The sequence below is a fragment of the Bos indicus x Bos taurus genome, chromosome 2, assembly GCF_003369695.1.
Source record: "Bos indicus x Bos taurus breed Angus x Brahman F1 hybrid chromosome 2, Bos_hybrid_MaternalHap_v2.0, whole genome shotgun sequence".
Lineage (NCBI taxonomy): Eukaryota > Metazoa > Chordata > Mammalia > Artiodactyla > Bovidae > Bos > Bos indicus x Bos taurus.
In genome coordinates this window covers 94,028,485-94,046,152 of record NC_040077.1, presented here as the reverse complement: position 1 = coordinate 94,046,152, position 17,668 = coordinate 94,028,485, and the positions used below count along the sequence as shown (strand labels likewise).

Below are 17,668 nucleotides of genomic sequence, written 5' to 3'. Positions count from 1 at the left end.
TTGAACCAAATGTGAACTGAGCTCAGGAAGGGGGCAAATTCAGTTCAGGTACACATCTTCAAGTCTGCCATATATGTGGGGGTGGAGCGGGTAGGCTGAGAAGTTCATAGTCAAGCTTTTCACTCCTCCTCCCCTGGAAGCAGGCATCGCCTAGGAGTGTACTGGGTTTCCTTTAGCTTTCCCTGGCCAAAGTCCAGTTTGTTTTGAATCCAATAACCCACAAGTGAAAAGATCTCTGATCATTTTGTGAAGCCAGGCTACTTTTCCTTTCTCCGAGACCAGAGGTTCTTGAACTCAAAGGTGCATCTGAACCCCTGGTGGATACAGGTGTGCTCAGTTGCTTAGTCCTGTCCGACTCTAGGACCCCATGGACTATAGCCTGTCAGGCACCTCTGTCCACTGGATTCTCCAGGGAAGAATACTGGAGTGGGTTACCATTTCTTCCTCCAGGGGATATTCCTGACTTAGGGATCGAACTCAAGTCTCCTGCATTGTAGGCAGATTCTTTACCACTGAACCACTGGGGAAGCCCATGAACCCCCTGGAGGGCATGTTAAAATGTAAATCTCTAGGTCATCCTCCCAGAGTTTTTGATTCAGTAGATGTAGGGTGGAGTCTGAAAATGTACACATCCAACAGTGAGGCTAATAGTTCCGGTCCAGGGACCACACTTTGAGAAGCACTGTTAAAGACCTCGAAATCACCAGAGATGTTGACAAGCAAATGTTTCAATAGACAGGAAACAGCAGAGTCAAAAATCACAGGGGACTGGTGATGTCCAGGACGGAGGAATGTTACTAGGGCTCACAGTCTTAGAAATCTACCAGGCAAGTCAATGAGCTGAAATGGTCTACTTGGCCACATAGCTCATTACCTGCCCATATCATATTTTCACTTTATAAAAAGCTAGCTAGCTAATCTATTTACTAACGGCATGTAAAGGTGCTAAGAAGCATTATCCCAAGAGAGTGAGCAGCCATCCCGATTTGGCTGGGATGGAGGGGTTTTCCAGGACCACAGGACTTTCAGAGCTAAAACTCAGCAACGTCTCAGGCAAACTGGGATGTTTTTGGTCACCCAAGGTGAACCTAAGTCTCTTTGTCTCCAATAAAAAAATGCAGAAAAATATCTCTGGTATAATGTTTATTTAAATAGTAATCTTAAAAAGGTTTTATACAAATCATATAAACACAGTTTGACATTGTTGTTTATTTTTTACATTGAAGAATCACAGTAAAAGCTCTCAAGTTCCCTTGATCTGGCTCAGCCAGTGGATGGTCAAATACCTTTAACAGCTAACCTTGGAAAAGTTAACCTCATGTGTGACAGTTTAACTTTTCCCCTTGTTTTCTTGCCATTCATGCTCATTCCTCGGACCCTCATTCCTGTCAACTCCCCATGCCCACACCTAAGAGAGGAAGCAGCCCTGTGGTCCTGTTGACCGCCTAGTCCGGGAGAGCGCGGAGGTAATGTGTCATTCAGTACAAGGCATAAAAGGAGATCAATACTGTGAGTTGGGTTTCCCAGGGGGAAGGAGTCAAGGAGATGGGTCGGTGAGCCTACCTGCAGATAGCAACAACAAATGCACCAGGGTGTCCCCTGGCCAGGTTATAATTGGGGTCCTGTCTTACAACAGAACAGCCTCCAGGGCTGGTGAGGTATCTACATGTAGCTCTGGCTGGCCTGCTTTTGTTTAGCATCCGGAGCCCACTCAAGGGCTCAAACCAGCCAATGGTGAATATGGATATAGGACATTAGAGGGATGCAGGTTGAGTTGTACATAACTGAGAGGTGAACTGCGGGTCGGAGACAAGGCTGGTCTTTGGGGAGTTGATGAACGGCCCACGGGACTTGAGAAGGCCAGGGCCCTCAGTGTCAACTTTTGAACTCTCTTCTTCTGCAGGTTAACTCTGGAAACCCTTGGACGTGCTAACTTCTGGAACACTGAGTTACACGGGAAGGCGAAGAGGAAGTGGGCTAATTAAGAACTTACTTCTGCCACACACTCAGCTCAGGAGGGCCTGAAGCTAAGGCCTTGGGCTTGACAGCTTCACTTGTCACCTCTAACTACCACTGTGCCAACGAGTGCCAAGATCAGCAGTGACACTCGGGCCTAGGTCAAAGTCACAACACCACCACTGAGTCCCACGTGACCATTCACATACACAGTAGATACAGAGAACTCAAAGACTGGCAAAGACACACACACATAGGAATAAATAGCTGTTGGTATGAACTCTCCCTCTCTTCACACAGAACACTGTGACATTACCATTTGAACTAGCATTTTCATAAGTTAACATCGAAAGGAACCAGCCGGTCCCATTCACCCTTCCCCTTTCACCTGGGTATGAGACAAATGACATCGTGGGTGACCATAGCAGCAAAAAATGGTCTGACAGTTCACCACTGATTCACAATAGGCTGGGCATACTGTTTGGGTTTCAAATGTATTTCCAGCACACAGGCAAGCTGTAGGCGTTACTACAAAATCAAGATTTGGATCCTGGCGTGGACAATCTTCTCCTTCACACAGTTTCATGCGATTCCAGATGCCTCCCCTTCTAGAGCAGTTGAGAGTCATCTAGGGCTATGATTACCACTCGGGTGGCAGGCCTTACTCCATCCATAGGATGAGTGGTGTGGGGGAAGCTGGGTGTGGAGCCACTGGGTGAGGGAAGAGGAATAGAGGAATGCCTTAACTCGTATGGTATTCACTGATTTCTACATAGAAGGAAAATACATTTTTTTCTTCATTTTTCAAGGCACTTAATAAAAAAAAATACATAAATTGGTGTGTGTGTGGGTGGGTGTATGTAAGAACACAGGTCTCTCTGGGGTTGAAGCAGCATTAGCATTTTGGTCCACAGGGCGTGCAGACTTTTGGTTAGAAGCAGCTCTCAGGCATTGCAGTGCTGCTGATGCTTCTGAAAGGTGGAGGTGGTGGCTGTCACCCCAAGGAGAAGTCTGTGTTTACTAGCCTAACAGAGACGGATGTATCAGAATGTCTTTTCCAGTCCTCTCAGTCTTTGCGATCACATGACCACAGATGATGGACTTCTTTTTCTCTCTCCACTGTTCTCTTCCTTTCCCGTCAGTTGTCACTAGTGATGTCTCACTGATGGACAAACATACTGATAGCTTATATTTCCCCCGCCCCATCTCAGAGAATGTCAAACAATGCTGTTTCCTGGGGCTTAAGAGACCTGACAGTGAGCGTGTATGCATGGGTGTACATGTGTGTGCATGCTTGTATGTGTGTGTGCGTGTGGGGCACGTGTGTATGCTTTAGAAGAACAAGGACGAAGGAAAAGAAAAAGCAAAACCACCACCAGAGGCCCCACAAAGTAGCCTCACAGCCACACGTTCTGGGTCTAGACTGAATGAATGGCTCCTATTCACAAAGCACGTTAAGGCTTGTCCGCTTCTAACATGGAGGCGCTTCTACGGATTTTGACGTGTGAAGTTTTCTTTCTGGTTTGTTTTAAATCGCATATAAGAAAGAGCTGTTCATGCTGACCCTAAAATGGCAATTTTCCCCTGGATAAAAAAAGTTAAAGGCAACAACATCCTACCGAAATGCTAGGACTGGAAACGGCAGCTTGTCAAGTTGGCTGGCAGAAGCTATAGCACAGCAAATCCCGGAAGTCATGAGACGATCGGAGGGTGGGATAAACTGGACGGCTTTTTGGGGGAATTTATTTTCTAAAGATGGAGAGTCTGAAAAGACTCTTTGCTTTCCAAGCGTTGATTAGGAAGAAAAAGCAGAGACTACTGATCACCACTCTGCTCTATTCTGGAAAAGTCATTCTCTTCTGCCTCTTTGAGTTGCTCACAGACCAAAGAAATAAAACAGAATTAGTAACAAACTCACAAACAAAATAGAACTGTGACCACCAAAGAGATGAGCACCCATCCTTGTCCCAGCAAATGATTCAGCCACGTGGTCTCAGGTGGGTCCCAACCCCCTGAAAGACTGCATTTCCCTGCTTCCCTCGACTCGCCTGTTCTGTCCACACCTTCAGTATTCTGGATCGGTTGGATCGAGATTATGGCATTCAGTTTCCAAAGGGAAAAAAAATTGTAATTTCCACTAGCCCCTCTTGCTGGAATGAAATGTCAGGTGCGATTTGGGTGCAATCTGTCAGGCCTCTGAGCAGCACTTCTGGTGGTTCATCTTGACCTTGTGCTTGAGGCCGTCGTAGAGCTCGAAGTTGTAGTTCTCCAGCGTGGTGCAGCTGCGGGAGCTCAGGCCAGAGTAGGAACAGGTGCAGTAGAGCAGAAGCCCCGCACATGTGGCCCCGAGGAGGACGCCCAGCGAGCTCATGGCAATGATGGTGATGAGAATGGGGTCTAGAGTGTAAAGCCAACTCTTCTCTTTGTCAGCCAGAGGGGCCCCAGACCCGGAGGTTGGGGAAGAAGAGTTGCTCCAGTCCACTTCGTAGTCATCTAGGATGTAAAGGACACAAGAGACTGCAGACACTGCTTCTTTTAGAAATAACTGAGACTCCCCCCATCCCAGTTCAGAGGTTTTTCAGAACCTGAGGCTGAGCTGTTCGACACTGGTACTATACTGAAAGTGAAAGTCGCTCAGTTGTGTCTGACTCTTTGTGACTCCATGGACTATACAGTCCACGGAATTCTCCAGGCCAGAATACTGGAGTGGGTAGCCTTTCCCTTCTTCAGGGGATCTTCCCAACCCAGGGATCAAACCCAGGTCTCTTGCATTGCAGGCGGATTCTTTACCAGCTGAGCCAAAAGGGAAGCCCTGCTTGGCTTCAAAACCCAGCCCCACCTTGTCCTAGCTGTGTAACCTTGGGCAAGTTATTTGGTTTCTCTTTGCCTCAGTTCATTCATCTGTGAAATGGCACTACTAATAACCTCACAGGGTTGTTAGGAGGTTTGAATGAATTAACATTTGCACAGTGCTTGGTGTCCAGCACAAAGTAAGTATGGTCTAAGTATCTGATACTTAAACAGTCTGAGTCAGAGTAAGTGAGCTTAGATTTTCACAGGGTGCCTTTAGAGCTCTTGGAATGGCCCTCTGTTCTGTACACCCTTCTTCCTTTGTCTCCTTACCCCTTGTCTCCTTACCTCCAGCTGCTTCATGTTAAATCAAAGAACAGGCTGAGACTATTTCAACATGACAAGTTCTCCAATTTGGCATTCCTGGCCACCCAAGCAGTAGATTTTTTTTTTTTTTGATCCACCAGGCCTCACGACCTAAACTTTACCTTACTGCTATGTGTTACAGATTCAGATGTTGAATTCTGACCCCTAGTACCTCACAATGTGACCTTACCTTGAGGATAGGTCTTTACTGAGGTAGTCAAGTTAACATGAGGTCCTTAGGATGGGCCCTAATCTAGTATGACCAGTGTCCTTGTAAAAAGGGGAAATCTGGAGACAGATACAGGTGGGAGAATACCATGGAAACATGTAGATGGCCATTTACAAGCCAAGGAAAAAGGTTTGGTCCACATCCTTCCCTCACAGGCCACAGAAGAAGCCAGCCCTGTGGGTACCTTGATCTTGGACTTCTAGCCTCCAGAACGGTGAGAAAATAAATTTCTGTTGTTTAATCCACCCAGTTTGCAGTATTTTATCATGGCCACTCAAGCAAACTAATGTATTTCTGTAGCGTGATCAAGGCATGACCACATCTCTGGCAAATTTTGTGGGATTTCCTAATAATCCCATGAAGAAGGCAGGGTGATACTATAATTTGAAAAAAATAGATGAGGAACTGAGGCTTTGAGAAATTAAGTGATTAGGTAACTCACTCAAGTGCCCAGAGTTAGCAAAGAGTTAAACTAGGACTAGAAATCAGGCTTTCTGCATCCTCATCTTTTACTCTTTCTACCCCATCTAGGGCTTCTGCTGCTTGATCTATCACAGCCTTTCTGTGAAGGCCAGTTGTGCAGCTTTGCCCATAAAAGGAACGTTAGACCAGGCTTTGCAGGGGGAGTCTGCATTCAGTTAACAAGGTGCTGTTTGGGTTAGTCACTCTGTTTCTATAACTACACTTGAAGTGTTTGATTAAGGTCAAGTTAAAAAAAGCAGCTCTATAAACTGCTCTTCTTAAAGGCATCAGTCTTGGTCTAAAGCTGCTCTTTGAGGCGAACCTTAGTGATCTCTCTTGGAGATCAACTCCGGTTCTCAGAGACGCCTAGAGAGACCTGTGCTCCTCTGAGTGAAGGAAAGATATTACATCTGGGTGTTTGCTCAGCGCCCCTCCAGTCAGGACTCCTGCTTCAGCCTCATGGAATATGTGTATTTGAAGTAGGAAAACAGAGCTTGGAATAAGTATGAAAAATGAGATAGGTAGTGTGGATGAGACCTAAATCCTGCAACGAGCCCCACCTTGGTTCCTGAAAGCCATGGAGTCAGAAATCTCAGCAGGCCTGAAGGAATGTTCACACTGACAGTTATCCACTAAGCCCTTTTTGGAAGTAGGTCAATGGGTTCAAGCAGTGACATGTATAGAGGAGCCTGGCTTTCACTTCTAAAGGGTTTATTCAGATTTGAAGTTCATCGGTGTCAAAAGTTGCCCCAAGTAGGGGACCTATTTCAGATTAGGCAGAGGAAGCTCAATAAACTTTCTAACTCTGTAAATTTGACTTTGATAGAGAAATTGATGGCTTCTTCATTCCTCTCTGGATTCTTGTCACATATTTCTGGCTGATAGTTCTGAATTCTGGCCCTCCTATACCCTGGGCATTATTTTTGTTGATAGCTTTATAGCCAAACTTGACTTTCATGATTATCTTCTAAATCATAACAACACTTACCATCAATTTCATCCTCGTAGCCCTCTCTCCCATGTATTTCTGGGATGTCCACTATAACAAGAAAGAAAATTTAAAAAAATCAGTCATAACAGGTTTGAGTGGCTAAAAGGCAGAGATGCCACCTTGCTGAAAATGACTCCCCAGCATTGTGGGAAGCTAAAAAATCGCATCTGCTTCTAGATCATTTAGTATTGCAGATTACTGGATCCGTCCCCCTTCAAATGACTTGACTTTACTTCCAACAACAACCAGAAGAACAGAAACAATAAGAAAGGCCTTAAGTGCCCAGTAGATGCTCTCTTGTATCTTTATAATAACTGTTATTTACAACCAATGTAGGTCTGAGTTTTATCTAAGGCAACTTCAGTGGTCTCTCATGTCCATCATCAGTCACATGACTGTAATGTTCATCTGGTATAGCACACGACCCCTCCTCATGAATGCATCTAAGTGGACACAAAGCATAAGAGTATAAAAGTTTCTCCTCTGGATTGCAATAAATGTAATTTAAGTCACATTTCATCATTATATGTTTTAATGTATTTATAGAACTAGAACTGGAAAGAATGTTATAACGCCTGTCCACCCCCACATATCCATGCTAATACTTTTCTCTTTCCTTCCCAATCTATTTTTCCCATTGGCTTTCTTCACGGTTTAGAATAGATCAAAAAAAAAAAAGAATAGATCAAACATAGGCACCCAACCTGACTCGCCCAGGCTTGAATAGAGCTAAGTTAATTTACTCCGAATTTTCTCCAGTATTATCACTGTCTATCTTTTTCTTTTTTTATGATAATTTTTTTGGGGGAAGGGGGGTGGCTAATACAGGTCTCTATTTACTTTGCTGTCCATCTTATAGAAATCAGAGCCAATGGAAATTACCTGTCTAAAAGGGTAAAATATTTAAAAAAGAGAATCAAATATGTGGTGAAGAACAGGGTCTTATCATTTCTTCCTGTCTTATGAGTTAATTATGCCTGTCGGCTATCAGGTCAAAGTGGCACCAGCGAATGTATGTGGCCCTTCAGAAATTTCATTCAACTCAAAGTCAGGTGAGCTACCTTGATGTCAGCACTATAAATTTATATCCAAAAAAGTCAAGACTGAACACAAACTCAAGCTTCCAAAGAGCTAAACTATCAAACAAGAGGAACAAAAGGACTTCAGACCAGCCTGAACATCTCCCTCATCTGCACAAAATCTCGGGGAAGATCTACTTGATCATGACCTGAACTGAGGATCGATCCATCACTGCCACGCTTGGCATTCAGTCTTTCTCTGGAGGCAGAGGTTTTCATTCCGTTAGAAGTCTTCCTCATTCCTGGCCAACGTGCTAAAGCACAATCTCATCCTCTTCGTCACCAGTGAAGGATGTGTAAAACAAAATGCCAAGACCCCACTGGAAAGGATGAATGCCACGTGGCACCGATCCTCCATAAATCCAGTCTGTTCCTGGCATGTTTGTAGCACAGCAACTCGTACCTGCAAGCCCCGCCAACTTCCGCACCTCAGTGCCCATCCCTACACTATTCTCCAGGCCTCTACAATGCAGGCTGTGCCCTTGGAATGAAGACGGAAACATGAATCAACAAGAGGCAGGTGGTATCTGTCATAGGGATCAAATCAGGCTCATGGAAATTAACTCTGAGGTTTTTTTTTTTTTTTTTTAAATCTTACGAGAAAAACAAACATGGAAGAAAACCATCACATTTCTAACAATTAATCATATTTATGGGATGCTTATATGTCTTAACACCTTCATGGTTAAAAGAAGCAGAACACTGGATAAGAAAGAATTTGTGGATCAACCCAGGATGAAAACTGCAGGGCTCCTGCCAGTGACTTTTGGGCCAAATCCTGTTCTTGCTTTTAGGGATTCCATCTCTGCCAAGGATGTGACAAAGTTTTGGAGGCTAGAGTGCCATCTTGCTCCATCTCACACCCTCAGGGAAGAATTCTTAACACACTATTGATCACCAGCTGGAAAGGAGTGGATGTGGCATTGATCTTGGAGGAAAAAGGGTAAGAGGATGGTAATGACTATGAGAACATTTTGTCCCAGGAGATCACAGCCACTTGTCTCTGTGGGCAGAGGACTGGATGAGATGACCCTCCCCCCCCCGCCCCCCCCCCCAAAAAAAGGTCCATTTTTAAGGTTCTATGAAATTGATTACCCAGATGTGGCTGAGATTTCTGCACCTGGAGGATCAAAGGCTACTTCAGGTGAAGAACACTTTAGAGGCTTGACTTGGCTTTTTGCATAATCACTGCTCCCAGGAGTTTGGGTGAGTGGGAAGGGGTCAAAAAAAGGATAAGTTAATCAACATTTTCAAAAGCGCATCTGTTCATGAAGCCTTAAAGAAAGAATGACCCACTGGGGAAAACCCCAATAAAGGGAACATTTGTACAAAAAGCCATTTACTTTGATAGCAATTTTCTCTAGTCCCTTTGCTAATATTCTTGATGTCTGTGTTTGGTTAAGAGCTTTCTTTCTCAGAAGCCTCTTTGCTCTTCATGGGCCACTTTCCTTTTCTGTTGAGGCCAAGAGAGAAACTTCAGCCTGTTTCCTCAGAATGCTGGCAGGGTGTGTGGATGTCCACTGGGTCCCTGTAGTTCTAGTAAAGAAAAGGCAAGGGTGGGTTGGAAGGAGGAGGAGTGAGCCAGGAACTCAAGGCAGAGACTGGAAGCAGCACCTTCCCAGGCAGGGGACAATAACAGCCAGCGAATGAAGACCTGGCTGGAGAAGAGAGGCAGAGCAAGGACCTGGAACTTAACTTTTTAAATGAGGAAAAACTTGGAGAGGACATTCCAGGACTCTTTTAGGAGGTGTGTGTGTTTGTGAGTGGGTTGACGGAGAGTGCAGTGAGCCCCACCTTTAAAAGAACGCAGATCAGGAATGCATCTTACCACCCACACGACTTCCACTTTCAACCTTTGTGCTTACATGACCCTGCTTCCTTCTGGGCCCCCGTGTGGATTCAAGCTCAGGTCAGTCTGACTCCAAAACCTGAATTCTGACTCTCAGTACTGTACTGGGGCCAGAGAAGACCCTCTTCCTTCAACTCCTCCACCTGCGCACACAAATTCTCTGGCTATGGGCAGAACAGTGCATTTCACCTAAATCATCCCTGTGTGCGTGTGTGCTCGGTCACATTCGACTCTTTGTAGCCCTCCAGGCTCCTCTGTCCATGGAATTCTCCAGGCAAGAATACTGGAGTGGGTTGCCATTTCCTCCTCCAGGGGAATCTTCCCTACCCAGGGATCAAACCCACGTCTCTTGCATTGGCAGACGTCTTCTTTATCACTGCACCACCTGGGAAGACCATTCCCATAGAGAAAACAGTCTGCCTTGTCTTCATCCCAGTGGGCTGGATACACAGTGTCTGGGTGTTTGCCTGCATTGCTGGCTCACCACTTTGATGGGAACTCACCAGGACTTCTCATGAACGTGAGGATGTGGTGATCTGAAATTTGGGGCTTCATGTTTTTCATGATAGACATTATCCAGAGAGGGAAGGCGGGCTTTCATTGTTCTTCATAGAGCAGTGTTCACTTACTGACTACCAGCCAATCAGCCAATTCTCATTAAGAGGGTCGACTACGTGCCAGGGAGCCATATAGAGGAGTTTGGGAAATGAAGATGTATGGGACCTGGTGTCTACAACCAAGGCCCTTCAGTGTGACTGGGAAGCAAGGACTCACCATGCCAAAATAGCACAAAAGAAAGGGGGCTGTTGCGGAGGGACCTCAAAGTGCTGATGGAGTTGGGGGCAGGGATTGGGCAAATGAGGGTGGGCCACTGCTGGGAAAAATGTGGGAGGACGAGGCAGCAGCTTTGGAATGGAGGCTGCTGCCAGGAGTGGGGAGAGGATGGGGAGTCCAGCTCCTTTCTCTGATGGGTATGGACTGTCTCAAACATGGCACCTGAGCCTTTAAGCTTGTACACTGATCTCTTGGTTTGGGGCGTGAATTCATTTTTTTTAGATCCACTGAAGAATTCAAAGAGATTGCCTTGCCTGGTCACAGATCTCCTCCTTATATGTCCCTACATCAGAGTCACGTCTCTGCCCACCTCCCTGCACCGGCTACTGCAGACCAGCAGAGCAAGAGGAAGAACTCATGAGTGCCTGGAAGGTAGCTGAACAGAATTTTGAGAAACTAAGTGATTAGAGTAGCCACTACTTAGAAAACAAACAAAAGACCCAATTCAGGAAAACCTGGTCATTTTCATATTGACATTGCATCTCAGGCCAAATGGTCCACTCGTTTCCCTTAGCATTGCGGAGAGGTGGGTTAGGTACCCAGTGAAGAGTGAGTCAAGGTCTTACCTGTCTCCTATTATCCTGATTTTCCTATAGTGGCTAGTTACTAAGACATCCTCTGGACTGTTCAGCAACCCCCCTCCACCCAGGAAGAGTTGAATATTCTCCAGCATCCTTGTCAGTAAATTGCAAAGGTACGGCACAAAAGAGGAACAGCCATACCAGTCACGAACCGAGCCTACTCTAGGGAGATGTGTATCTCCCAGAGGGGTTTGGAACACTGCCTGGCAGTGTAAGACCACACATGCCAGGCAGGGGAAATACCCCAGACACTCCAGCCTGCAAGTGGAAAATTCCCCCTGAGTGTGGTGTAGGTCTCAAACAAAAATGCTTTCTCTCATTTAGATTTTCCTTCCCACCCTTCCTCTCTCTTTACACACACACACACACACACACACATTTTGCTCTCTCCCTCATCTTTTTCTTTCCCTTCCTAAATTAGGATCCTTTGGGGTTAGAATGTTTTTCTGCAGTTACAGAAAAATTTGACCTTCCCTTTCACTACATCTCTCATATGCTGTGGTCACTGCAACTGTATTTTCATTGACATTGTTCTGTTTAGTTTTTATATCAAAAAAAAGAGCTTCACAAGATCACTAAGAGAGTGAGAAGTCTGCCCCAAACCACTGGCTGCTTTTAGATAAATGGTTGAAGATCATCCTCGGGTCACTTGCACACTGATCAGGACACCAACATATGCTTGCTGGCTTTTCTCTGAAGAGTTTCTTCCAGGCCAGCTCCGAGCAGTGGCTTGAGAGGCCTGGTGGGAGCAGATGACAGACTGGCCACCCAGAACATGCAGTGGACACACTCAGGACTGCACCTGGAGGGGAGCACTTCGGGATATGGAGGAGCACTGGGCTGGGAGCACTGCCCTGGGAGCGGATTGCCTGCTCATCAGAGTTCCACCACTCCACTCAGGTGTGGGGGCTAGGATGAGCATCTAAGCAACCTGTGTCTCAGCTTCTTCCCCTGTACAGTGAGCACCGGTGTTCTTTCCTGCCCAAAAACCCTATTGTCTTTACAGGAAGACAATGAGAAAGCTACGATGGTCTTTCTTTTGAGGGCTGCCTGAAAAGGCCGATATTAGATAAGGCAGCTTTTGCAGAAAAGAGCTCACTGCCCCAGTCTTTACCCCAGGTCTGTCCTCTTCTGGGTGTGTCCCACCTGAAGTCGTCCACCTTAAGTTCTGTGGGGATGGAGAAGACCACGCAACAGACAGGCGGGGGGAAACCACGAGACCCCACGTTTTCAATACTTGCTCATTTGGCTTAGAAATCAATCCTGCTAACTGGCAACTGAAGAACTGACAGATCAGGTAAATAGTGTACCAAATTTGAAGACTCCACCTTAGCTAAGGTGGGGCTGATAAAACCAGGTGAGAAGCCACTTAAACCACATGTCCACTCAACCCATCAAACTGCAATCAGCTTTTAAGACAAGGATCAAAGACATGCCTACACAGGAAATCATTGAAATCATTCATTTTCACAGGTACCAAGTGTCATCACTTCTATTCAAAGAGGAAGAAATTGAGGAAGGAGAGTAGAAAAATGCAATAAGTCATTGAAGAGCTCAGCAGCAGACCTGAGAGTCAGCCACATTTTCGACACCTTGTTTGGGGCTGTGATTTATTTGGGATTAGCTCTTGGCCACTGAGAGTCCTTGCTGAGTTTGATTCCAAGTTCCTGAAGCCCTCAGGTCAGTTAAATCACTGGACCACTCACATGGGAGTAGCCTTCAGAAAATCCTCTCAGCCACTTTGTTTTGATCCCAGCAGGAGAAGCAACACTGTGATCTAAACAAATGAGAAATCATGAAGGGCTAACAGATATTTCTTGGCTCTTCAATGTGTTTAATTTGATTTACTATTTAGTATTGGCTGAAGGTTCCTACTCCCTACCACACTTAATTTCCCTAATTCAGTTTGTTCATCCCCAGTTGCCATAAGGAGCCAAAAGTTCAGCTGTAGATCAAAATTTTGCCAAAACCCCTCCATTAGAGTCAGGCTACTTGAGAGCCCTTCATCCCGTGCTGGGTTTGGCTTGAATTTAGAAACACCACCAGAAGATCTTTTATCATGGGTTTTTATCTCTTGAACTATAGCCAAATGTATGCAAAGTCATGGAAAAAATTTTTTTTGCAGTTTTCAAATGGTTTCAAGCAGGAAAAGAAAAGGGGGCTTGATCTGTGATATTTAAGAAGACTTTGAACATGATTTTCAATTATTTTTAGTTGAATTATCAGAAGGAAACACTAAAAAGGACTGAAAATATAGACTACAAATGACAAGGTTGTGAAATGACCTAATAATACTTTCAAGTGTGGAGGCGGATGAGCATCTGAGGCCAGAATGGCTCCACTGAGCCCCAATAATCCACATGAAAATAAGAAAAAGGAGGCAGCCAGTAAAATGTTTAATTATAGATGGAGGCTTCATGATTGTGTAGGCTGGAAAAAACCCAGTAATGCTGATGGAGGAAAATTCTGGAATCTCTCCTTTGCTCTGCTTGTTGTTGTTCAGTTGTGTCCGACTCTTAGACCTGCAGCATGCCAGGCTTCCCTGACCTTCACTATCTCTCTGAGTTTGCTCAGACTCATGTCCATTGAGTTGATGATGCCATTCAACTATCTCATCCTCTGTCATCTCCTTTTCCTCCTCCTTCAGTCTTTCCCAGCATCAGGGTCTTTTCCAATGAGCTGGCTCTTCACATCATGTGGCCAAAGTTTTGGAGCTTCAGCTTCAGCTTCAGCTTCAGCATCAGTCCTTTCAATGAATATTCAGGGTTGATTTCCTTTAGGACTGACTGGTTTGATCTCATTTGTTGTCCAAAAGACTCTCAAGTCTTCTCTAGCATCACAGTTCAAAAGCATCAATTCTTCAGCACTCAGCCTTCTTTATAGTCCGACTCTCACATCCTTACATGACTACTGGAAAAGCCATAGGTTTGACTAGATAGACCTCTGTTGGCAAAGTGATATCTCTGCTTTTTAATATGCTCTCTAGATTTGTCATAGCTTTTCTTCCAAACATCAAATGTCTTTTAATTTTGTGGCTGCAGTTACCATTTGCAGTGATTTTGAGGCCCAAGAAAAGAAAATTTGTCATTGTTTCCACTTTTTCCCCATCTATTTACCATGATGGGACCAGATGCCATGGTCTTTGTTTTTTTGAATTAGGTTTTAAGCCAGCTATTTCACTCTCCTCTTTCACCCTCATCAAGAGGCTCTTTAGCTACTCTTCGCTTTCGTTGCTCTAGATCTTTGAAAAATCAGAGATGTTCTTCATTACTGTAAGTGGAAGCCCCAACTTTAGGTTTGGTCTCCTGTATAAATGCAACAGGGCTTCCCAGGTGGCGCTAGTGGTCAAGAATCTGCCTTTCAATGCAGGAGACATAAGAGAGGCGGGTTCAATCCTGGAGTCAGGAAGATACCTTGGAGGAGAGCATGGCAACCCACTCCCATATTCTTGCTTGGAGAATCCCACGGACAGAGGAGTCAGGTTGCACAAAATCGGATGACTGAAGTGACTTTGCACACACGCATGCACACGAAGGATCTGACATGCTTTTCTGGTGGGAGGCCTTGGTGGAGGGAGGTGAAGAAAGTATAAGGATGCCCGAGGATGAGAAAAGGGGCCACCAAGAGAAGGGGAAGATGGACTTCCCTGGTGGTCCAGTGGTTAAGAATCCATCTGCCCATGCAGGGGACATGAGTTCGGTCCCTGATCCAGGAAGATTCTACCAGATGTGAAGCAACAAACCCCGAGCACCCCGACTACCAAAGCCTCAGTACCTGGAGCCTGTGCTCTGCAACAAGAGAAGCCACTGCAACGAGTAGCCCTTGTACTGCAATGAAGAGTAGCCCTTGCTTGCTGCAACTAGAGAAAAGCCCTCACAGCAAAGAAGACTCAGTGCAGCCAAAAATAAAAAAAAAATTTTAAAAATACATTAAAAAAGTAAAGACAGGAGAGGTGCAGAAGGGGAACAGTGGGGGCTAAAGATGAACCACACTCAATCCAATCGCGCATAGGTCAGTGGGGACAGGTCCTCCTTGAGGAAAGAGGATGTGACAGTGGCCTTGTCAGGTGTTCAGAGCCAGGAAGCTACAGCAATGGTGAGGGCTAAGGCTTCCCATAGACAGCATTACGAGCTTGTACTCCTCGTCTTCAGTTGGCCAAGGCGGATGAAGCACCATGGGGCTCCTTGGGCCCCCCACATCAGCCCCTGTCTAGGTCCTAGTGGCTATCTTTTCACCTCAGTACCAGCTTCCCAGGTGGTGCTGGTGGTAAAGAACCTGCCTGCCAACTCAGGAGACATACGAGATGAGAGTTCCATCTCTAGGTGGGGAAGATTCCTGCAGTAGGGAATAGCTACCCACTATATGCAGATGATGGAGAAGGCAATGGCACCCCACTCCAGTACTCTTGCCTGGAAAATCCCATGGATGGAGGAGCTGGTGGGCTGCAGTCCATGGGGTCGCTAAGAGTTGGACATGACTGAGCGAGTTCACTTTCACTTTTCACTTTCATGCATTGGAGAAGGAAATGGCAACCCACTCCAGTGTTCTTGCCTGGAGAATCCCAGGGACGGGGGACCCTGGTGGGCTGCCGTCTATGGGGTTGCACAGAGTCGGACACAACTGAAGCGACTTAGCAGCAACAGCAGCATATGCAGATGACACCATCCTTATGGCAGAAAGTGAAGAGGAACTAAAAAGCCTCTTGATGAAGGTGAAAGTGGAGAGTGAAAAAGTTGGCTTACAGCTCAACATTCAGAAAACAAAGATAATGGCATCTGGTCCCATCACTTCATGGGAAATAGATGGGGAAACTGGAAACAGTGTCAGACTTAATTTTTTTGGGCTCCAAAATCACTGCAGATGGTGATTGCAGCCATGAAGTTAAAAGATGTTTACTCCTTTGAAGCAAAGTTATGACCAACCTACATAGCATATTCAAAAGCAGAGACATCACTTTGCCAACAAAGGTCCGTCTAGTCAAGACTATAGTTTTTCCAGTGGTCGTGTATGGATGTGAGAGTTGGACTGTGAAGAAAGCTGAGCACCAAAGAATTGATGCTTTTGAACTGTGGTGTTGGAGAAGACTCTTGAGGGTCCCTTGGACTGCAAGGAGATCCAACCAGTGCATTCTAAAGGAGATCAGTCCTGGGTGTTCTTTGGAAGGACTGATGCTAAAGCTGAAACTCCAGTACTTTGGCCACCTCATGAGACGAGTTGACTCACTGGAAAAGACTCTGATGCTGGGAGGGATTGGGGGCAGGAGGAGAAGGGGACGACAGAGGATGAGATGGCTGGATGGCATCACGGACTCAATGGGCATGAGTTTGAGTGAACTCCAGGAGTTGGTGATGGACAGGGAGGCCTGGTGTGCTGCAATTCATGGGGTTGCAAAGAGTCAGACACGACTGAGCGACTGAACTGAACTGAACTGATAGCATTCTTGCTTGGAAAATCCCATGGACAGAGGAGCCAGGTGGGGTCACAAAGAGTTGGACACGACTGAAGCGACTTAGCACACAGCACACACACCAGCTGTCACAAGTGCCCTAGAAAGCGATGAGGAAGACAACGCATCCCCCAAGGTCCTTGTGTCCCTTCTCCCAGCCCCTTGGTGGCAGTAGGGAGACGCAAAGAGAGGAAAAGTTTAACAGACTGTGCGGAAATGAGCCTCGGTAACCAGCAGGCTGACTGAGAACAGGGCTTTGGTCAAGGCCACCTCAGGTTCAAAGCTTTCTCTGCATTCCCTTCATTACTAGAGTTGGTCGCTCTCTAGCGAGTTCCAGAGGACTCCAGTTCAGCGTCCAGTTAATGAGTCCTGCCGCCTGAGAAAGAAATTGCCGCTATTGAAAGCCAGACCTGGAGCCCTATCACTCCTCTTCCGGATGAGAGCCTTTGCCTTTGGGTACATCAGTTAATGATACTACAAGGGTTCAGTTTTGCACAATTACACACACAAGACAAAACAAGCTTGTGGTGTGTGTGTGTGTGTGGTGACATAGCTCTAGCTCACCCACATCTTGTTCTTGTGCTGCTCCCCGCAATTGAGCCATCAAGAGTTATACCCCCCTCCCAAAGAATTATACCCTAGCCTCATGCCCAAGAGGCAGGAGTCCTGGATTTTTGGCAGGTTGGAGAAAGTGCAAAGATCTCCTGTATGGCTGTCACACTATCCATTATGCTCAGAGTCACACCACTATGACCACTTGGTCTAAGCGCACAGTAGAAATCAGGGTAACAACTCTTAAAAGAAATGGTGTTTTGGACTAATGGGTCTTTTGGCTTCTCTTCTACTTGCCATTCCTTACTGGAGCCACTTGGGGCTAGTAGCTTCACCTGTACATTGAAACCTCCCACTGGAAAACCACCTTATCTACTACCCTTCCTCGGGTCACATTAGCCCTGAAGCTCCTCAGAAAGGAGCTGGGTGCATCCTTCCAGCTGGGTAAGCCTGCTCCTCTCAGGGCCGTGGTCATGGTGGGGGCCCCAGGTACAAGGTCCCAAAGACTGGGGCCTTTCCACTGGCCTGTGGGC

At 46.0% G+C, this 17,668-nt stretch overlaps 1 protein-coding gene across 2 annotated transcripts in view; it reads right to left on the bottom strand.

Annotated features, from left to right (window-relative positions):
* Positions 1-1,126: 1,126 nt before the first annotated feature.
* Positions 1,127-17,668, bottom strand: part of NRP2 (neuropilin 2) — a 120,133-nt gene continuing 103,591 nt past the window's right edge. For both annotated transcript variants that reach the window (XM_027565074.1, XM_027565085.1), the window contains exons 16-17: positions 6,792-6,842; positions 1,127-4,449 (exon numbers count right to left, since the gene is read on the bottom strand). In XM_027565074.1, the coding sequence (XP_027420875.1) occupies positions 4,145-4,449; positions 6,792-6,842 (356 nt within the window). In that variant the 3' untranslated portion in view covers positions 1,127-4,144. The remainder of the gene's footprint in view (positions 4,450-6,791; positions 6,843-17,668) is intronic.